The following is a 14,446-nucleotide window of genomic DNA, read 5'->3' on the forward strand; positions in this document are numbered from 1 at the left end:
TTTTGAGGAAAAGAAAAAAAATAGATGATCTGTTCCGCTGCATTTGATGTTTATAGTAGCTCTGTGTGCATCTGTTTCTGTCTGTATTTTTGGAAGAAAATTCTGAAACAAATTCCAAAGCCAGATCCTGGAATCAGTTCTATCAGTTTTGAGCACAGATCACGACCCGATGCGAGCGGTACCCGTCCCGGTCGGGTTGGGTCGTGACATTGCGCTTGCTCACCTTGAGCTCTCTCTCTCCCTTCTCTCTAATGCTCACAAGTTACAAGTGAGCTAGCCTATAAATATGCCTCATAAAAAGAAAAGAAATAAAGACTAAAACGCCCTTCGGGCTACAACACCACATGACCACCCCTAGGGGTAAAATGTAAAAACAGAAAAAAAAAAAAAAAAACTCCAGATCGTAGCCGTTGATCTTCCGATGTCCTCATCACATGCAATGCTTTATGGTGCAAAATTTTGGCCATTAAAAGATAAGCATAATATTAAGTTAAGTGTTACAAAAATGAGGATGCTCAGATGGATGAGTGACTTTACTCTTAGAGACGGGATACGAAATAAGCATATACATGAAAAAGGTTGGAGTAGCTCCAATGGAAGATAGGATTAGAGAGAGTCGCTTTAGATGGTTTAGTCACATAAAACGGCGGCCTTCCGATGACCCGATTATAAAAATATATGTATTAGATTTGACTTATGTTAAGAAAGGTAGAAGTAGCCCTAAAAATACTTGGTTTAAAAATATTAAAAATGATCTTTCTTTATTAGATTTAAATGAGAATTTGACTCTTAACAGGACATCATGGAGAAATGAATTCATGTAGCGAACCCCACAGTGGGATAAAGGCTTGTTGTTGTTGTTGATGCTTTATTCACTTGAAATAAAATCTGCCTTCTACAAAATGTCTGAGTCCAAAAAAATCTTAGATATCATATTCTAATCATACAACTTACAACTCAACTGAGTGGAGTCTAAGGGTGAAAGCTATCAAGGTAAGTTGGCATTGTTTTTTGTTACTAAATTATGTACATGGCTCGGCTCTGGATTGCCAAAAACACACACAAATGTTCTAACATGCGAGATGCATTTAGTATATGCAATAATGATTGTGAATTAATTTAACCAATAAAGAAGATTTATATATGAACCCATTTCAGTAATTTAATGTGCAATAAACATGCAGAGATACACTCTCTCACGTAATTCCTATATTAACATTTTGTTCTATTAGAGCAGTTTCAATTTTTAACAAGATGAAATTATATAAAATAACTAAAGAAAAAAATTGCAAATGAGGATTCAATTGTGAAAACTAAATGGGGTTCGATAAGTAATTTCCTAAGGAGTAAGAGGAAAACTCAGGTCAACAATCTAAAATACTGACCGGATTTTTTCCACTTAATTGGCCTATTACCAAATACTTGTAACAAGACTGCTTTCAAATACAAATCATGAAATTTGATCAGAATCCTTAGATAAGTTTGTACTAATCATGTTGATACAATAATAACTAAATTACTAGAAACTAACACGCTTAAATTTAATGAAAACAAAATAAAAGTCTAACTAGCTTTGCTTTAATACATGTCATTTCTCATTCTGACACTTCCTCTTCCAAAGATAAATCAGTACTAATCATGTATGATAAAATAATAACTAAATTACTAGAAACTAACAGCCTTAAATTTAATGAAAACAAATAACTAGCTTTGCTTTATTACATATTATTTCCCTTCTGACACATCCTCTTCCAAATAAAAAACATGCTTAAATTTAATGATAACAAAATATATAACAGTGTTAGTGTGACTAGCTTTGTTTTAATACCTGTTATTTGTCTTTCTGGCATGTCCTCCTTCAAGCCTTCTTTCTCTACTCAAAGATTCTCACTGTTAGAGCCTCTTCCACTAGGACCAAAATTAAAGAAAACCACAAACAGGAAGTGAGACGAGGGATCATTTTTCTCCGGTCCTTCCTCCAAGGTGTTGAAATGAGACCCGCCACCTTATGGCCAGGAACTCATCCAACATTGCCGGCAAGCTGAATCTAAGATGACATTACAGGGCATTATGCAGAAGGAGCTCGTAGTGCCGGCACTGATTGCATCCATGGCAACTACAGCATAAAAAACTGTAGAAGAATCAGTAAATATTATGCAAAGGAAAGTTTATCAGGAAAAAGATGATCCCATCAAAATGTGGAAGATAGCAGCCTAATTACAGGATCCTAATTTTCTGGCCCAAGAGAATGCAGATACACGGTAACACATAATTAAATTACAGAAGAAGATAAAGGTCACGTAATCAGCATTTAAACACATGAATTTTGTAATGAATACATCACATTAAACTATTAGCATAAAGATGACAAACATTATTCCTCAAACGCGATGTCTGGAAGAAAAAAGTTGAGGGATGGAACATTTAACAAAACAAACCTGGTTCGCTAATTGAATGCATGAATGTGTAATGTAGGAATTTAAAGCAATTTGAATATGCCAAAACAACAATATGAATTGAATTTATTGGATATGAATGAAATTCTGAGATATCTCTTTGCACGGGAATTAGTGATGTGTCAGATTTTCATAAGCCAAGTTGGCTAAGTAGAACTCTATAGCTTCAATTAGAACTCCAATCATATATAGATTATAATATTTTGTTTAAAGAATCATAACTGAATCATACACAATGAATTTGCTAGTTAGAAACTTAGCAAAGGACAGAAAAACAGGCATCGGAGGCAAACATGTTGAAGTTTTCAGAAGCTTTCACACTTGACGATCATATGCTTTGCAATCAGAGCTCCAAGAACCTTATGATAGCCATTCTCCCTATTGTCCCGTCTAGCAAACCAATGACAGACTCTAACCTCTCCTAAAGACGTGAAAACTATCTCCCAAATGGTATGTAATCCCATCCTACCACAACTTAAATTTCTCATGTCCAACCTCAAAAACATTGGCACAACCCAACTAACCACCGACAACCACCCCATGTGGTACTCACAGGTTCCAAGGATTTTTTGGAAAAATGGTCCCAACACTTGCATCAACCATTGTTGACAATCGTGACCTCCTTCCCCATCCCTCACCATGCCACCTGCCTACTTGTGGATTAAAATCTTGTAACAACCATCCTCTCTGCCATTTCAGCCTCTCTCTCTCTCAACTATGTTCTCACCCTCCAAACCCATGACAACATCTTGAACACTGTCCACAAGAAACTACAATCATCCAAGAAATCCCATCTCTTGAAACTCAAAAATATGCAACATACTCTATGGGTACCTAAACTATGAACCAATACCTCCCTACAATCAAAGCCAAAATCAACTCTATTGTAACCATTGAAGTCTCTCTAGATCACGAGGACATCATGATCTATACCCTTAAAGGCTTAACACCTAACTGCAATGCCTTCAAAACCACTATTCAAACCACTCTTCAACCCATCAGCCTCAACAACTTTTATTCCCTTCACTGCAACAAAGAAACAAATTTAGCCAGCAATGCTGCCAAACAAATGCATGCCTTTCCCGTCTATTACTCAAAAAATTTTCTCATAGTAACCTGTGGGTGCAGGCGCTCTTGCCCTTGAGCAACCCCAGGCGGAGCTCATTGTGGGCTCCGAAAATTAGGCCCCGACCTCCGCCCGCGCGACTGTTATTTTTTTTCTTTTGGCGAGGGAGTTTTAACAGAATAAGTTCCGGGGTAAATTTTGGAAGGCAAATGGATTGTAGATAAGACAGTACCCAGAGATTTCGCCCTCATTTTGTGAAGACTTTACGATCTGAGTTTTGGTTTCCTATAGGCGCAAGCCCCTATAGTTAATTACCCCTCCCGATAACGAGAGAGAACTTTCGATTAAGGCTAGTCGTCAATCAGATACATAAAGATACACGTTATCTGGCATAGAAGCAGCATGGATTTGGATTTGGAAATTGGGTTTGAATTTGGGTATTTGAAAATTTTGATATTTAAAATAGAAATTACACCATCTTGCACTTAAAGTAGCCGGTGGGGGAATGGATGATAGACCCGATCAAGATCCCATGGTTCCGTCGTCCCGGGCCATCATGGTCCATGGTCTACTTAGTCATAGGAGGTAGTCGACCTAACCTGACAGAAGGATCCTTGTCGGCAGTCATGGGTTGCTTCGTCCAAGGGGAACTAGTAGACCTGGGGTGAATGTTTGTCAAGGGGACAAATTTAAATCCACCTTAGCTAACAGAGGGCTTTGTGCCCTATCAATCATATCCTATTGACTCATGTCTCAAGGATTTGATGCCATTAAAGAGCGTATTGGCTCTGGCCATAACCGGTATTTCGTGGTGCCATTTGGCGGCAAAACCACTCGGTTCACAGGGCCCCGAGTCATAACTGTTTATTCTGCGGTGCCATTTGGCGGCAAAACCGCCGGTTAGAGGACACGTATCACGTCCTTATTGACAGGAGATTGTTTGAGAATGGATCCTAGTGATATTTTTGACTAGGCATTTGGATCTTTGTGAGCTGAAGTAAAATTTAATTTGTCCATATTGACAAACTGTTGCAGATGGTGGATGAAGTTTGCTTTAAGTGATTGATGGATTGAATTTCATTTTCAAATATTTTTGGGATTGAGATTTTTGGGTTTTTGGGGACATTTGGGATGACATTTGAAGTATTTGTAATGGACATTTGGGTGGCATCTTAGAGATATTTGTGAACCCCTCCGGTTGTGATCTGCATTCAATACGGCCATCATTGGGGTGTTTGGGGTCATTTTCCCTTTGTTGATTGAATCTTGTCAACTCTGTTAGTTTGCCGACAGAGGATCGGGTTTCATAGGTTTTATGCCTTTGTTAGTGAATTCTCATTATTATAGGCCTTGATGGCCTAATATGAATGAAATAAAACAAATATACCGGTCGGCGGTCGCCATCACCGTATACTTGTTTGATTGTTCAAACCCTGTCGACTTCTATTGACCCGTATAGAAGGATCGGGTTCGAACTTGAATTCACTTAGCAACCCGCGCAGCATCCCTAGACGTCACGTGCGTACCAATAACACGTTCTCCGGGGCCATGCAGGTGTTTGGGGCATTTTATATTTATATCCTGTCTACTCCTTTTACCTGCCTAGGAGGATCGGGTTTAAATTTAATAATCCAGGCAGCATCCCTAAACGTCACGTGTGTACCAATAATACGCTCGCCGGGGCCCTTGCGGGTTTCATGATTGCTTTTACCCCTTTTAGTGTACCTATGTGTATACAAACTACGGTGCACGTGTGGTGGTACTTTGAAAGTACTTGTAGATGCTTTCTGTCCGCTTGTATGGAAGTTGCGGATCCGGTGGCGTAGTATTGTAGTTTTGTGGACGCCTTCTGTCTGCTCGTATGAGTGTTGCAGATCTTTGATCCTTGCTTGTAGAAGGCTAATATATTTGACTAATGATGAGTGGTTATCAACTGTAAGGACTATTTAGCATCCAATACACATTAATCTTTATCACCTATGAGTGGACTACTACATGAGTGAGAACTTTTTTTGTATTTGCTTGTAGTCAGCATGGTGGGCTTGTATCGTTGATTTTAAAACATTGTTGCATTCATTATACATTGAATCCTTCTAAATATTGTTGATTTTCTTGTATGCTTTGGCTAGCAAGTTGTCATATTCACATATATGCATTTCATTATCTTTCATGGACACTCATAAGTCTCCTATAGTTGCTTATAAAAGGACAGTTGTATACATTTGCAAGATAACTAACACCGCTTGTGGGGAGGATGTTACGTCGTCCATAATCCATCACTACTTATAAGCAAGTAGAGTTTGTTAGTATCTTACTGCCCTTGGAAGTAACTCATGGCTTGCATGATAAGTTTGCTCGTCACCATGTGCTCAGAATCAAACTGCATATACTTTCCAATCATTGTCATTTTTGTATGATGTGCTTACAAATGACATTGGGTTCCTTGTTTGCATATCTTTTTAGCATTCTTAAGAATTGTTGCATGTATATGCAAAACATCTGCACATTTAGCTGTTGTTGATAGTAGGCAAATTATCTTCCTTGCAACTCCTTCACTTTGCTTGTAGATATATTGTATTCATTGTTATGATTGTTGATAAGTCATTATGCTAGTTCATTGCATGTCAAATCCTCTTGTATAAGTTCAAACTCAATTCAAGTCCAGTGTATGTTCAAACTCAAGTTCTTGCTCAAATTGTTCAAGTCAACTCCTTTGTTGTCTTTTGAGTTCAAGATCATGTTCTAACCCAAGTCTTCGTTTAATTCATTTACAAGTTCAAGATTTATAAAAAAAAAAAATTAAATTCATTTGAATTTAAGTTCATTTAGGTCTCCATTAGTTCAAGTTGAGTTCAATTTCATCGCTTGTTCTTGTCAGCTTCGATCCACATTCAAGTTCACTTCAGTTCGAGTTCAATTCAGCTTGAGTCCGAGCTCATGTTCAAGTACAAGCTCTTGTAGTTCATGCTCAAGTCCATAAATTTGAGTCCAAGTCAAGTTCAAAAAGTCCCTGTTAATGTTCAAATAGGTCTCCTTCTTTTGTTCAAATCCTTGCTTGCATTAGAATTCATTTCATGTTCAAATTTATTTAAATTCAAGTATCTTATAAATCATATAGTGTTCAAATGCATGTCCAAATAATGCCCAAGTACGGTCTTATGTTCACCCGAAATTTCGGCAGCCTCCCGACGTCTCACCCGTTTAAGAGAATGGCTCCTAATTAATTATAAAATTAAAATGGCTCCTAATTAATTATAAAATTAAAATGGCTCCTAATTAATTATAATTAATTATAAGTTATTATAATTAATTAGAGTAATTAATTATAAATAACATTAATTAATTATAAATAATTAATTTTTAATTAATTTTAATTTAAAAATATAATAAACTTCCGATTCAGAAGGAACGCCGACGGAGAAGGCGACTATGGGAAGTGGAGTTCGGGTAGGGCTTGAGGAGTTCGGTGACTTGGAGACTGGGAGAGAGCAGAGGCGGCGGGATGGAGGCGTCGGCAGTGGAGATCGGCTCAGGTAAAGCATTCCTTCTCTCTCTCTCTCTCTGGATTGGAGAAATCGGGAGGCAGAGACTGGCTTTGGCAGCTAGGAGGCGACGGGAGCAGAGGTTTCACATGTGTGGAAGAAGGAGCGACTGAAGGCTCCATTTGCTCTGGTATTTAACGACGCGGGTGAGGTCCGATCGAGATAAGTCACAAGATTCTCGGGAGGTGACGCAAACGGCGCCGAATCGGCAGGAATTCAGCGGGATTTGAGCGGAATTCGTGGAGAAGTTCGGCAGGTTTCGTGGATCCGTCGGATAAGGTATGATGTGTATTTCACTTCATTTTTGTTTCATTTGGCCATAATCCAGAGGTCAACATTCGTCAAACATTTTCTCAACAGATCTTCATAGCAACTTCCCCCTTCTAAGGAGGTTGAAAATGGCAGCGATCTTTCATACGTCAAATTTACAGCAAACTCAATCACTTTGTTGCTAAGTACTACCACTGCACCAACCTTCAATACGAACTAACTTTTCCCCCACAAGCTTCCTTACAAACACGACTAGTACCTACATATCAATGCCACGTCGCACCTTGCACCCAACCAAAGTCAGCAATCCAACACCTCTATCCACAACGACAATCAGCAATTCACCCTTGAAAATCAACAATCTTTCACAAAGGTTATGACCTACTACCAACTCCAAACCATAAGCTTATCCTCTCTCAATTCCTTCATTTCCCTGATCTTCATTACAATCTTCGGTTCAGTAATTAATTAGCAACTGCCAATAACTACTCTATCTCTTTTGCTATCCACAGCTGCACAACAAACGACCCTCAAACCAACCAATGTTGTTTCTACGGTCCCTACCCCAATGGCCTGTATCCAATCCGCCAACCACCAAATTCTCATTCCCTAAAATTTGAAACTACCTTGGTAACTAGCAATGCCCCAACGTATGTATAGTCCGGGTGAGCCAAGCCACTATCTTCTTACTACGACTACAAAGCAATCAAATATTACACAATTTTTCCTCTTCTTTTCTGCCCTTTACTTCACATAAGACGGCCAAGAGCCATCGTTTACCATTTCCTAAATATTGTTCTCACAGCTTACATCACCTAGAACTAATATACTATACCAATAATTTCAAATCAATGATACAAATATTATAGCTTATTTTCGGAAACTTTTCTATATAATGCTAGGTATGTACCGTTAGAATAAAATAAAAAACTCTCATTTGATCATTTTCGAGCAAAAAGTTGAACATTGATTCAACAATCCTATAAAAACCCTTCGCTCTAACAAGCAAGGTGAACAAACTAGTACAAACTTCTAATCCCTTATCAAATTCAATGGATTTATACACAATCTTAGCTACTCGCACACTCGCGAGCAAAACGATATTTTTGGAAGCAAATGTAAATGCCTAAGTGAAACCATCCAAACACTTCTCACAAGCTCAGCTACCACAAAAACTATGGGTCAACGCCCTTCTTGCAACATCATACCTGATAAACTGTCTACTATATCCAATAAAGAATAATCCATAGCAATTGCTATATTTCTATGCTCACCTTTGACCCTGTGGATGCCAATGCTATCCCATGCTCCCGCCTCACTCCAACAATAAACTTGCTCCAAAATTCATATCATGTATCTCTAACATAAACCTCGGCAAACAAGAAAATAAATTATTTAACACTCTCACCAACAAAATCATTCTTTCAAGGAATGTTAAATTCAACAAAACTATCTTTCCCTTTTATCAATTAATCACCACATCCACTAATCAATAGTCATATACTTCCCCTTCATTTGTTGCCATCATTAGGTATATCAAAGAATTATCTTAGGCCTCCTTTGTTCACCACCTTTATATCTCCACTCCAATCACCAACTTGATCCATTGACAATAAACTCTCTAAATCCCATCATCTCTCCCACCACATGTGCCCATCTTAAATACCATACCACATCCAATTATCCTCCACCCGAAACTAGTCATCCCATGGAAACCAAATCCAAAACCGGAACACTAAAATCCAAAAGAATCCTCAACCTCATCCATACTGGCATGCCCATCCTTGAACCCACCAGCTACACCATGGTCACCAAAGATGGCAACTAGACAAAGCAACATCGAACGAGTTTTATGCCCTCCAATCACACGACACACAAACACTTATTCTCTTGGATCCTAAAAATAATATCCATGGTAACAACTAACAAGTGAACCTTCAAACTCAAGCTACACACGGATGGAACTGTAGCAAGACACAAAGCTCGTCAAGTCACTCAAGGATGCAAACAATTCATAAGGCTACGCCAAGACATTCAATCCCGTTGCAAAAATACCAACAATTTGTATTCGTCTTGTCGTTGCACTCCACCATGAATAGAAAATAGCATAATTACATGTATTCATTGAGTTCCTTCACAGCAAATTCAATGAAACTGTGTAAATGACTCAATCACCAGGCTTTCAAGACCCTCCAGGGCCACACCACATCTCATCAAAAAGGCGATCTATGGCTTTAAGCAACCACCTCGGCAATGGTTTGAAATGATTCATGAACACCTTCAATAGATTGGTTTTTTCACCAGCTTGGTAGAACCTTCACTCTCATATACACCTACAACAGCGCCCTCATATCCATCCTCATTCACAACAATGATATTCTTCTCAAAGACAACAACCCACCCCTCATTTATGATCACTTTCCAAACTCCACAAACAATTCCATATGTGCAACCTTGGCACCATCTCACACTTCCTAGGCATTCAAGTATGCCACACCCTCACTGGAATTCACCTCAACCAAACCTGATATTCCAAAGAGTTGATGAATTGGCATGTCTACATGTAAACCAATGGAAACTACACTCACCAAAACACCAATTGTAGCCTTGCTTGAAGAGGCCTTCAATAGGCTAGAACTCTATCGCACCCTTGTTGGTTCCCTTTAGTGCTTAATTGTCATAGGACCAGACATAGACTTTTGCATTAATAAACTCTATCAACATATGCATAAACCTATCAACCAACACTTCCCCAATCTCAAATGATTGCTCCACCACATGCAAGACATGCTTAACCTAGGCATCCCTATCAACCACAATTGTCTAATACTTCACAAATACCTAGAAACCAATTGGGGTGGCGACACAACTGACTACAAATCCACAACGGGCCACGACACCTTGGCTCTACACTAATTTCATGGTGCGTAAAGAAATAAATTAGAGTAGCTTGTTCCTTTACAAAAGTTAAATACCATGCTACTAAAAGGATGCAATCTAGTTTCATTGATTTTTTGCATTAATTTGGCATTTATCTACTGCAACCTACACCCTCCATTGTGATAGCATCTCAACAACATCAAACAATATGGTTTTCCACACCCAAACCAAACACATCGAGAAACTACAGATTGCAGTAAATCAACCTCATCTAAGTTCATCACATCTTGTTTAAAGATCAACCAACAAACATCCTTACCAAATCATTGCCCACTACTCGCCTCCAACAATTCTGTGGCAATCTTACCATCCACATATGATCATCACCTTGTGGAGAGGTGAAAATGGAACCTCTACTACAGCCATGGCTACAACAATACATTATGCCACAACAAAGCTAGTCAAAATCTCTCAACCAAATCACCATCATTCACTCCAAACAGTATGAGGTAAATCCAACCATCAATGGCTTGCTTCTATAATAGAATCCAGCCTTCTTCTAGATTAAACACCTCAATCGTAATAGCTAAAAAATTAATAAAAATTAATTTATATAATTAACTCTATTATTCCACCACATCTCGTGGGGATATTTAATTCTCTACGCCTCATTCATACTACGAGGCGTCGAGGCATAAGCATTCCTACATATTTGTTGTGCTATTCAAATATCATGATAACTTTGAAGTCTCAATTCTAACATGTCATGTCGGATACACTATTTTATGACTCCGCTAATATTTTTTTCTTAAACAATTCAAAAATTCCACAGCACATGTGATGCATACACACTAGCATAACTATTAGAGATTATATCTTGTTTGAGATTATAAGGGTGTTTTGGTAATTTTCCTCTTCTTAACTACACATATTGCTACATTGAGCATTTTTCGGTGGAGACAAGCGGGCAAGCATTCAAGAGTGAGAGATTTTAGTTTGGTTGTTTCTCTCTAGATAGAAGATTGGTTATGAGAATATGAGAGCAGAGAGGAATCAAGGCTTCTTAACCTATGCAACATCAAAAAACTAGGAGTTAGAGTCCAAGGCCTAGGGCTCGAATCCCACTTTTTTATGCTTTTGCTTGGAGGTTGGTTGAAAAAAAGAGAAAGATCATTCGTTCTCCAATCTCCACCTTGTTATTTTCTTGGAAAATATTTTAGTATATATTTGATACCAATCTTACTCTTTACTCCTGATGCAATAAAAAAAACAATTATTGCAAACTCAAGTCTTCCTTATCATAAACATAATAATACTATTATAAATAAAGACACACCTTACAACTTTAAATAAAAGGGACGACAACAACAAACAATTTAAATAAAACATGACGCAACGATACCTTACAACTTATAAAAATTTTGAGAGAAAGATACAAGTGGAATGGAAATCGTGGATAGAAGTAGATGAAATAGAAAAAGTAAGGTAGAGAGGATAGCTCGAAAGCTAAAACCTGATATTTAACGGTCTAACATCTGTTAAGTTGACGGCAACCTTTAACATGGCGGAAGGTGGTGAAAGGCTCGGGTTTGGTGAGCATAGTTACGAAATCTGTGTAAACCACTAGAACAAAAAAGTGATGATAGATTTTAATCAATAGCATCAATGCATATGATTCTTGCTATTATGGTTGAAAATCCAAAATAAAATGAAAGAACAGTTAAAGAAGATTGACAGTGATGATTCACATCCCAAACTAAATGAAGGGATTGCCATAAGGTAGGCACTTTAAGGCATTCGTAGTGAGAGACTATTGAGAAACATAAATTCAAAAGCTGACCTTCAATAGCCGCCAAAGAAGCCACAAGTGCAAATAAATATGTTACAGAGAAACAGTCCTCCTGTAAAGTACTTCATTGTCACTGTCACTATCTTCCTGCTCAGATACCAGATAACTCCCAGGCATCTCTAACTTTCCGCCCATAAGGAAAGAAGGTCCTGCGGTATCTTCTTCAATGTAATCAGCCCGTAATCTCTCCTCAAACCTCCGATCGCTGCAATTCAAAAGCCAAGCCAAACTGCACCTAATCCCCTTGCTAGCCAATTTGTGATACCTCGGCTTAATTCTTGACTCCAAACTGTAGGTGAAATACTCCGGAAATTCAAATAGCTCCTTCATCGGTCTCTTCATTTCACTCTTGAAGAAATAGTAACTATTCTTCATCAGCACAACACTGCATGCGAGCAGTTGGGGACACTTCACAATCATCCTGGCAACATCCTCATCAGGAATGGCTCTACCCCTGAGGAAATCCACCGGCTTCATAATAACATTCTGAGCGAGACTAATAATCTGAGGCATCTTCTCCAAAGCTCGAGCAAATCCTTCAGGGTCTATCTTAAGCTTCAAGCTGAAAAAGTATTGCTGGGTCGACAACTTAGCCTTTACAGGCAACCCAAGAATCTGCGGATATTGGGCAATCAAGGATGGCAGGGCCTCCAGCCGCACACTAAAGCTGAGTAGAGTATGAACGTTGGGCTTCACGGTCTCTTCAAGATCATACCCAAGAATATACGTCCTCTTCTCAAGCATTCTGCAAAGAATCCTCTTGGGAACTCCGAGGGATATTATGTATTCGACTAGAGGTTTGATGGTGGTTCCAACTCGCATGCCAAGTAAATAAGGGTATTGAGTCACCATGGGGCCGATGTCCCTCGGCCAGACGCCGATACTGACGAGATAAGCGACCGAAGTGCTCATGGTGCCCTCGAGTTTGAAACCGAGCAGCTCTGGGTAGCGCTGGAGAACGTAAGGGATATCGTGGCGCTCAACATCGAGGCCGCGTAGGAACTTTATGACGGGTACAAGCTCGACGACGACGCTAGCATGGAGAACTTGGGGGTAGTTTCGAACGAACTCTCCGAGCTTGGAGCGGCTGATGCCAATCTTTTCGAGGTAGCCGAGGACTGGGATCATGTTTTTCCGGACGCTGCAGGCCAGCATAAGGGGATATTCGTTCATGTCGTCCACGGTAAGTCCGAGGCGCTGGAGAAACTCGACGCGGCCACGCATTACTTCAACGGTGGAAGGGAGCTCGAGATGCTCCAGCTCGTTGGGGATGACGCCTATGGACTTTAGATAGTCAGAGATGATGACGCGGGATACGAGTCGCTCCTTGCGACCCTGGACCACCCCCCAGGTGACGGACGGCATCTCGTACTCGGGGAATTTGGAGGACTGGGTGGAGAAAGGGGAGGTTTTAGCGCAAGGGCTAGGGTTAGGGTTTTGGAAGGGTTGGGGTGAGAGAACGGCTTTGCAGACGAGATACTGCAGTGGGATTGGCAATGGGAGTTTCCGTCGGGCGAACAGAATCATGTTGGTCACACAACGGTAGCAATGAAGATGAAGTGTTGGCTGTTTTTGTTGAGTGAAGAAAGCGGGCGACGATTGACAGCCCGCGAGGGGGAGGAAGATCAAAAACGACGTACGGCGAGATTAGAGTTTTTTTATTGCTTTTTAAATAAATTTTTTAGTTAAAAATTAAAATTTTATACTATAAATTTATTTTAAAAGGCTTGAATAGAAACTTAGTGTTACACGAGTATTAAGTACACAAACAAAAGAAAAAGAAAGACCAGATTTTTGTATGTGAAAAATCCTAAAGGGAAAAATCATGAGGTCATACACATTTGAAATGATTCCACTAGTGTTTGAATATATTCTAAGTGACTGATCAGTCCTTGAAATGAAGGACGATTAAATTACAATAGTCAACCGTCTGGTTGAAATCTAGTGACGAATGGAGTTCGGATGAAAATCTGGTGAAGTTCGGTGATCGGGCGGAAATCCGACATCAGTTAGTGGTCAGGCTGAAGTCTGGCATTAGTCGGTGGTCGAGAGAAAATATGGCATCAGCCAGTGGCCGGGTAGAAGTTTGGCTTTAGTCGATGGTACGACGGTGGTCTAGGAGTCTGATATCAATATAACTATAATTTCTCTCTATTTCCTATATTCCTTACTTGAGTCCCCTTCTCATGAAGAATGAGGGGTAAATTTATAGTTTTCTAAGAGTAAATAAAAGAGAGTCAATAGTAAGTTGGGAGTGATTTGAATGTACGGCCGAACTTAGGCTCATTGCATTCGCCTTGTTGAGCCGCTCGATTCGACTATAAGCATGTCACTTTTGGAAATAATTTGGTCATCCAATTTATGATTTGAACTTTTCAAATGT

General features: G+C 39.3%; 1 protein-coding gene across 2 annotated transcripts; it reads right to left on the reverse strand.

The window, feature by feature from the left end:
* Positions 1–1,572: 1,572 nt before the first annotated feature.
* LOC110116681 (transcription termination factor MTERF4, chloroplastic) lies at positions 1,573–13,699 on the reverse strand. Of its 2 annotated transcripts, none has more exons than XM_020850365.2 (2): positions 12,055–13,699; positions 1,573–2,116 (listed from the first exon to the last, which is right to left on the reverse strand). In XM_020850365.2, the coding sequence occupies exon 1, from the start codon at positions 13,588–13,590 to the stop codon at positions 12,097–12,099; it is 1,494 nt and encodes a 497-aa protein (XP_020706024.1). In that variant the 5' UTR covers positions 13,591–13,699; the 3' UTR covers positions 1,573–2,116; positions 12,055–12,096. The 2 variants fall into 2 exon arrangements, with proteins under 2 accessions (XP_020706024.1, XP_020706023.1); XM_020850364.2 differs by having other exon boundaries at positions 1,573–2,131.
* Between the last annotated feature and the right edge of the window lie 747 nt (positions 13,700–14,446).

The sequence above is a fragment of the Dendrobium catenatum genome, unplaced genomic scaffold, assembly GCF_001605985.2.
Source record: "Dendrobium catenatum unplaced genomic scaffold, ASM160598v2 fragScaff_scaffold_793, whole genome shotgun sequence".
NCBI classification, from domain to species: Eukaryota; Viridiplantae; Streptophyta; class Magnoliopsida; order Asparagales; family Orchidaceae; genus Dendrobium; species Dendrobium catenatum.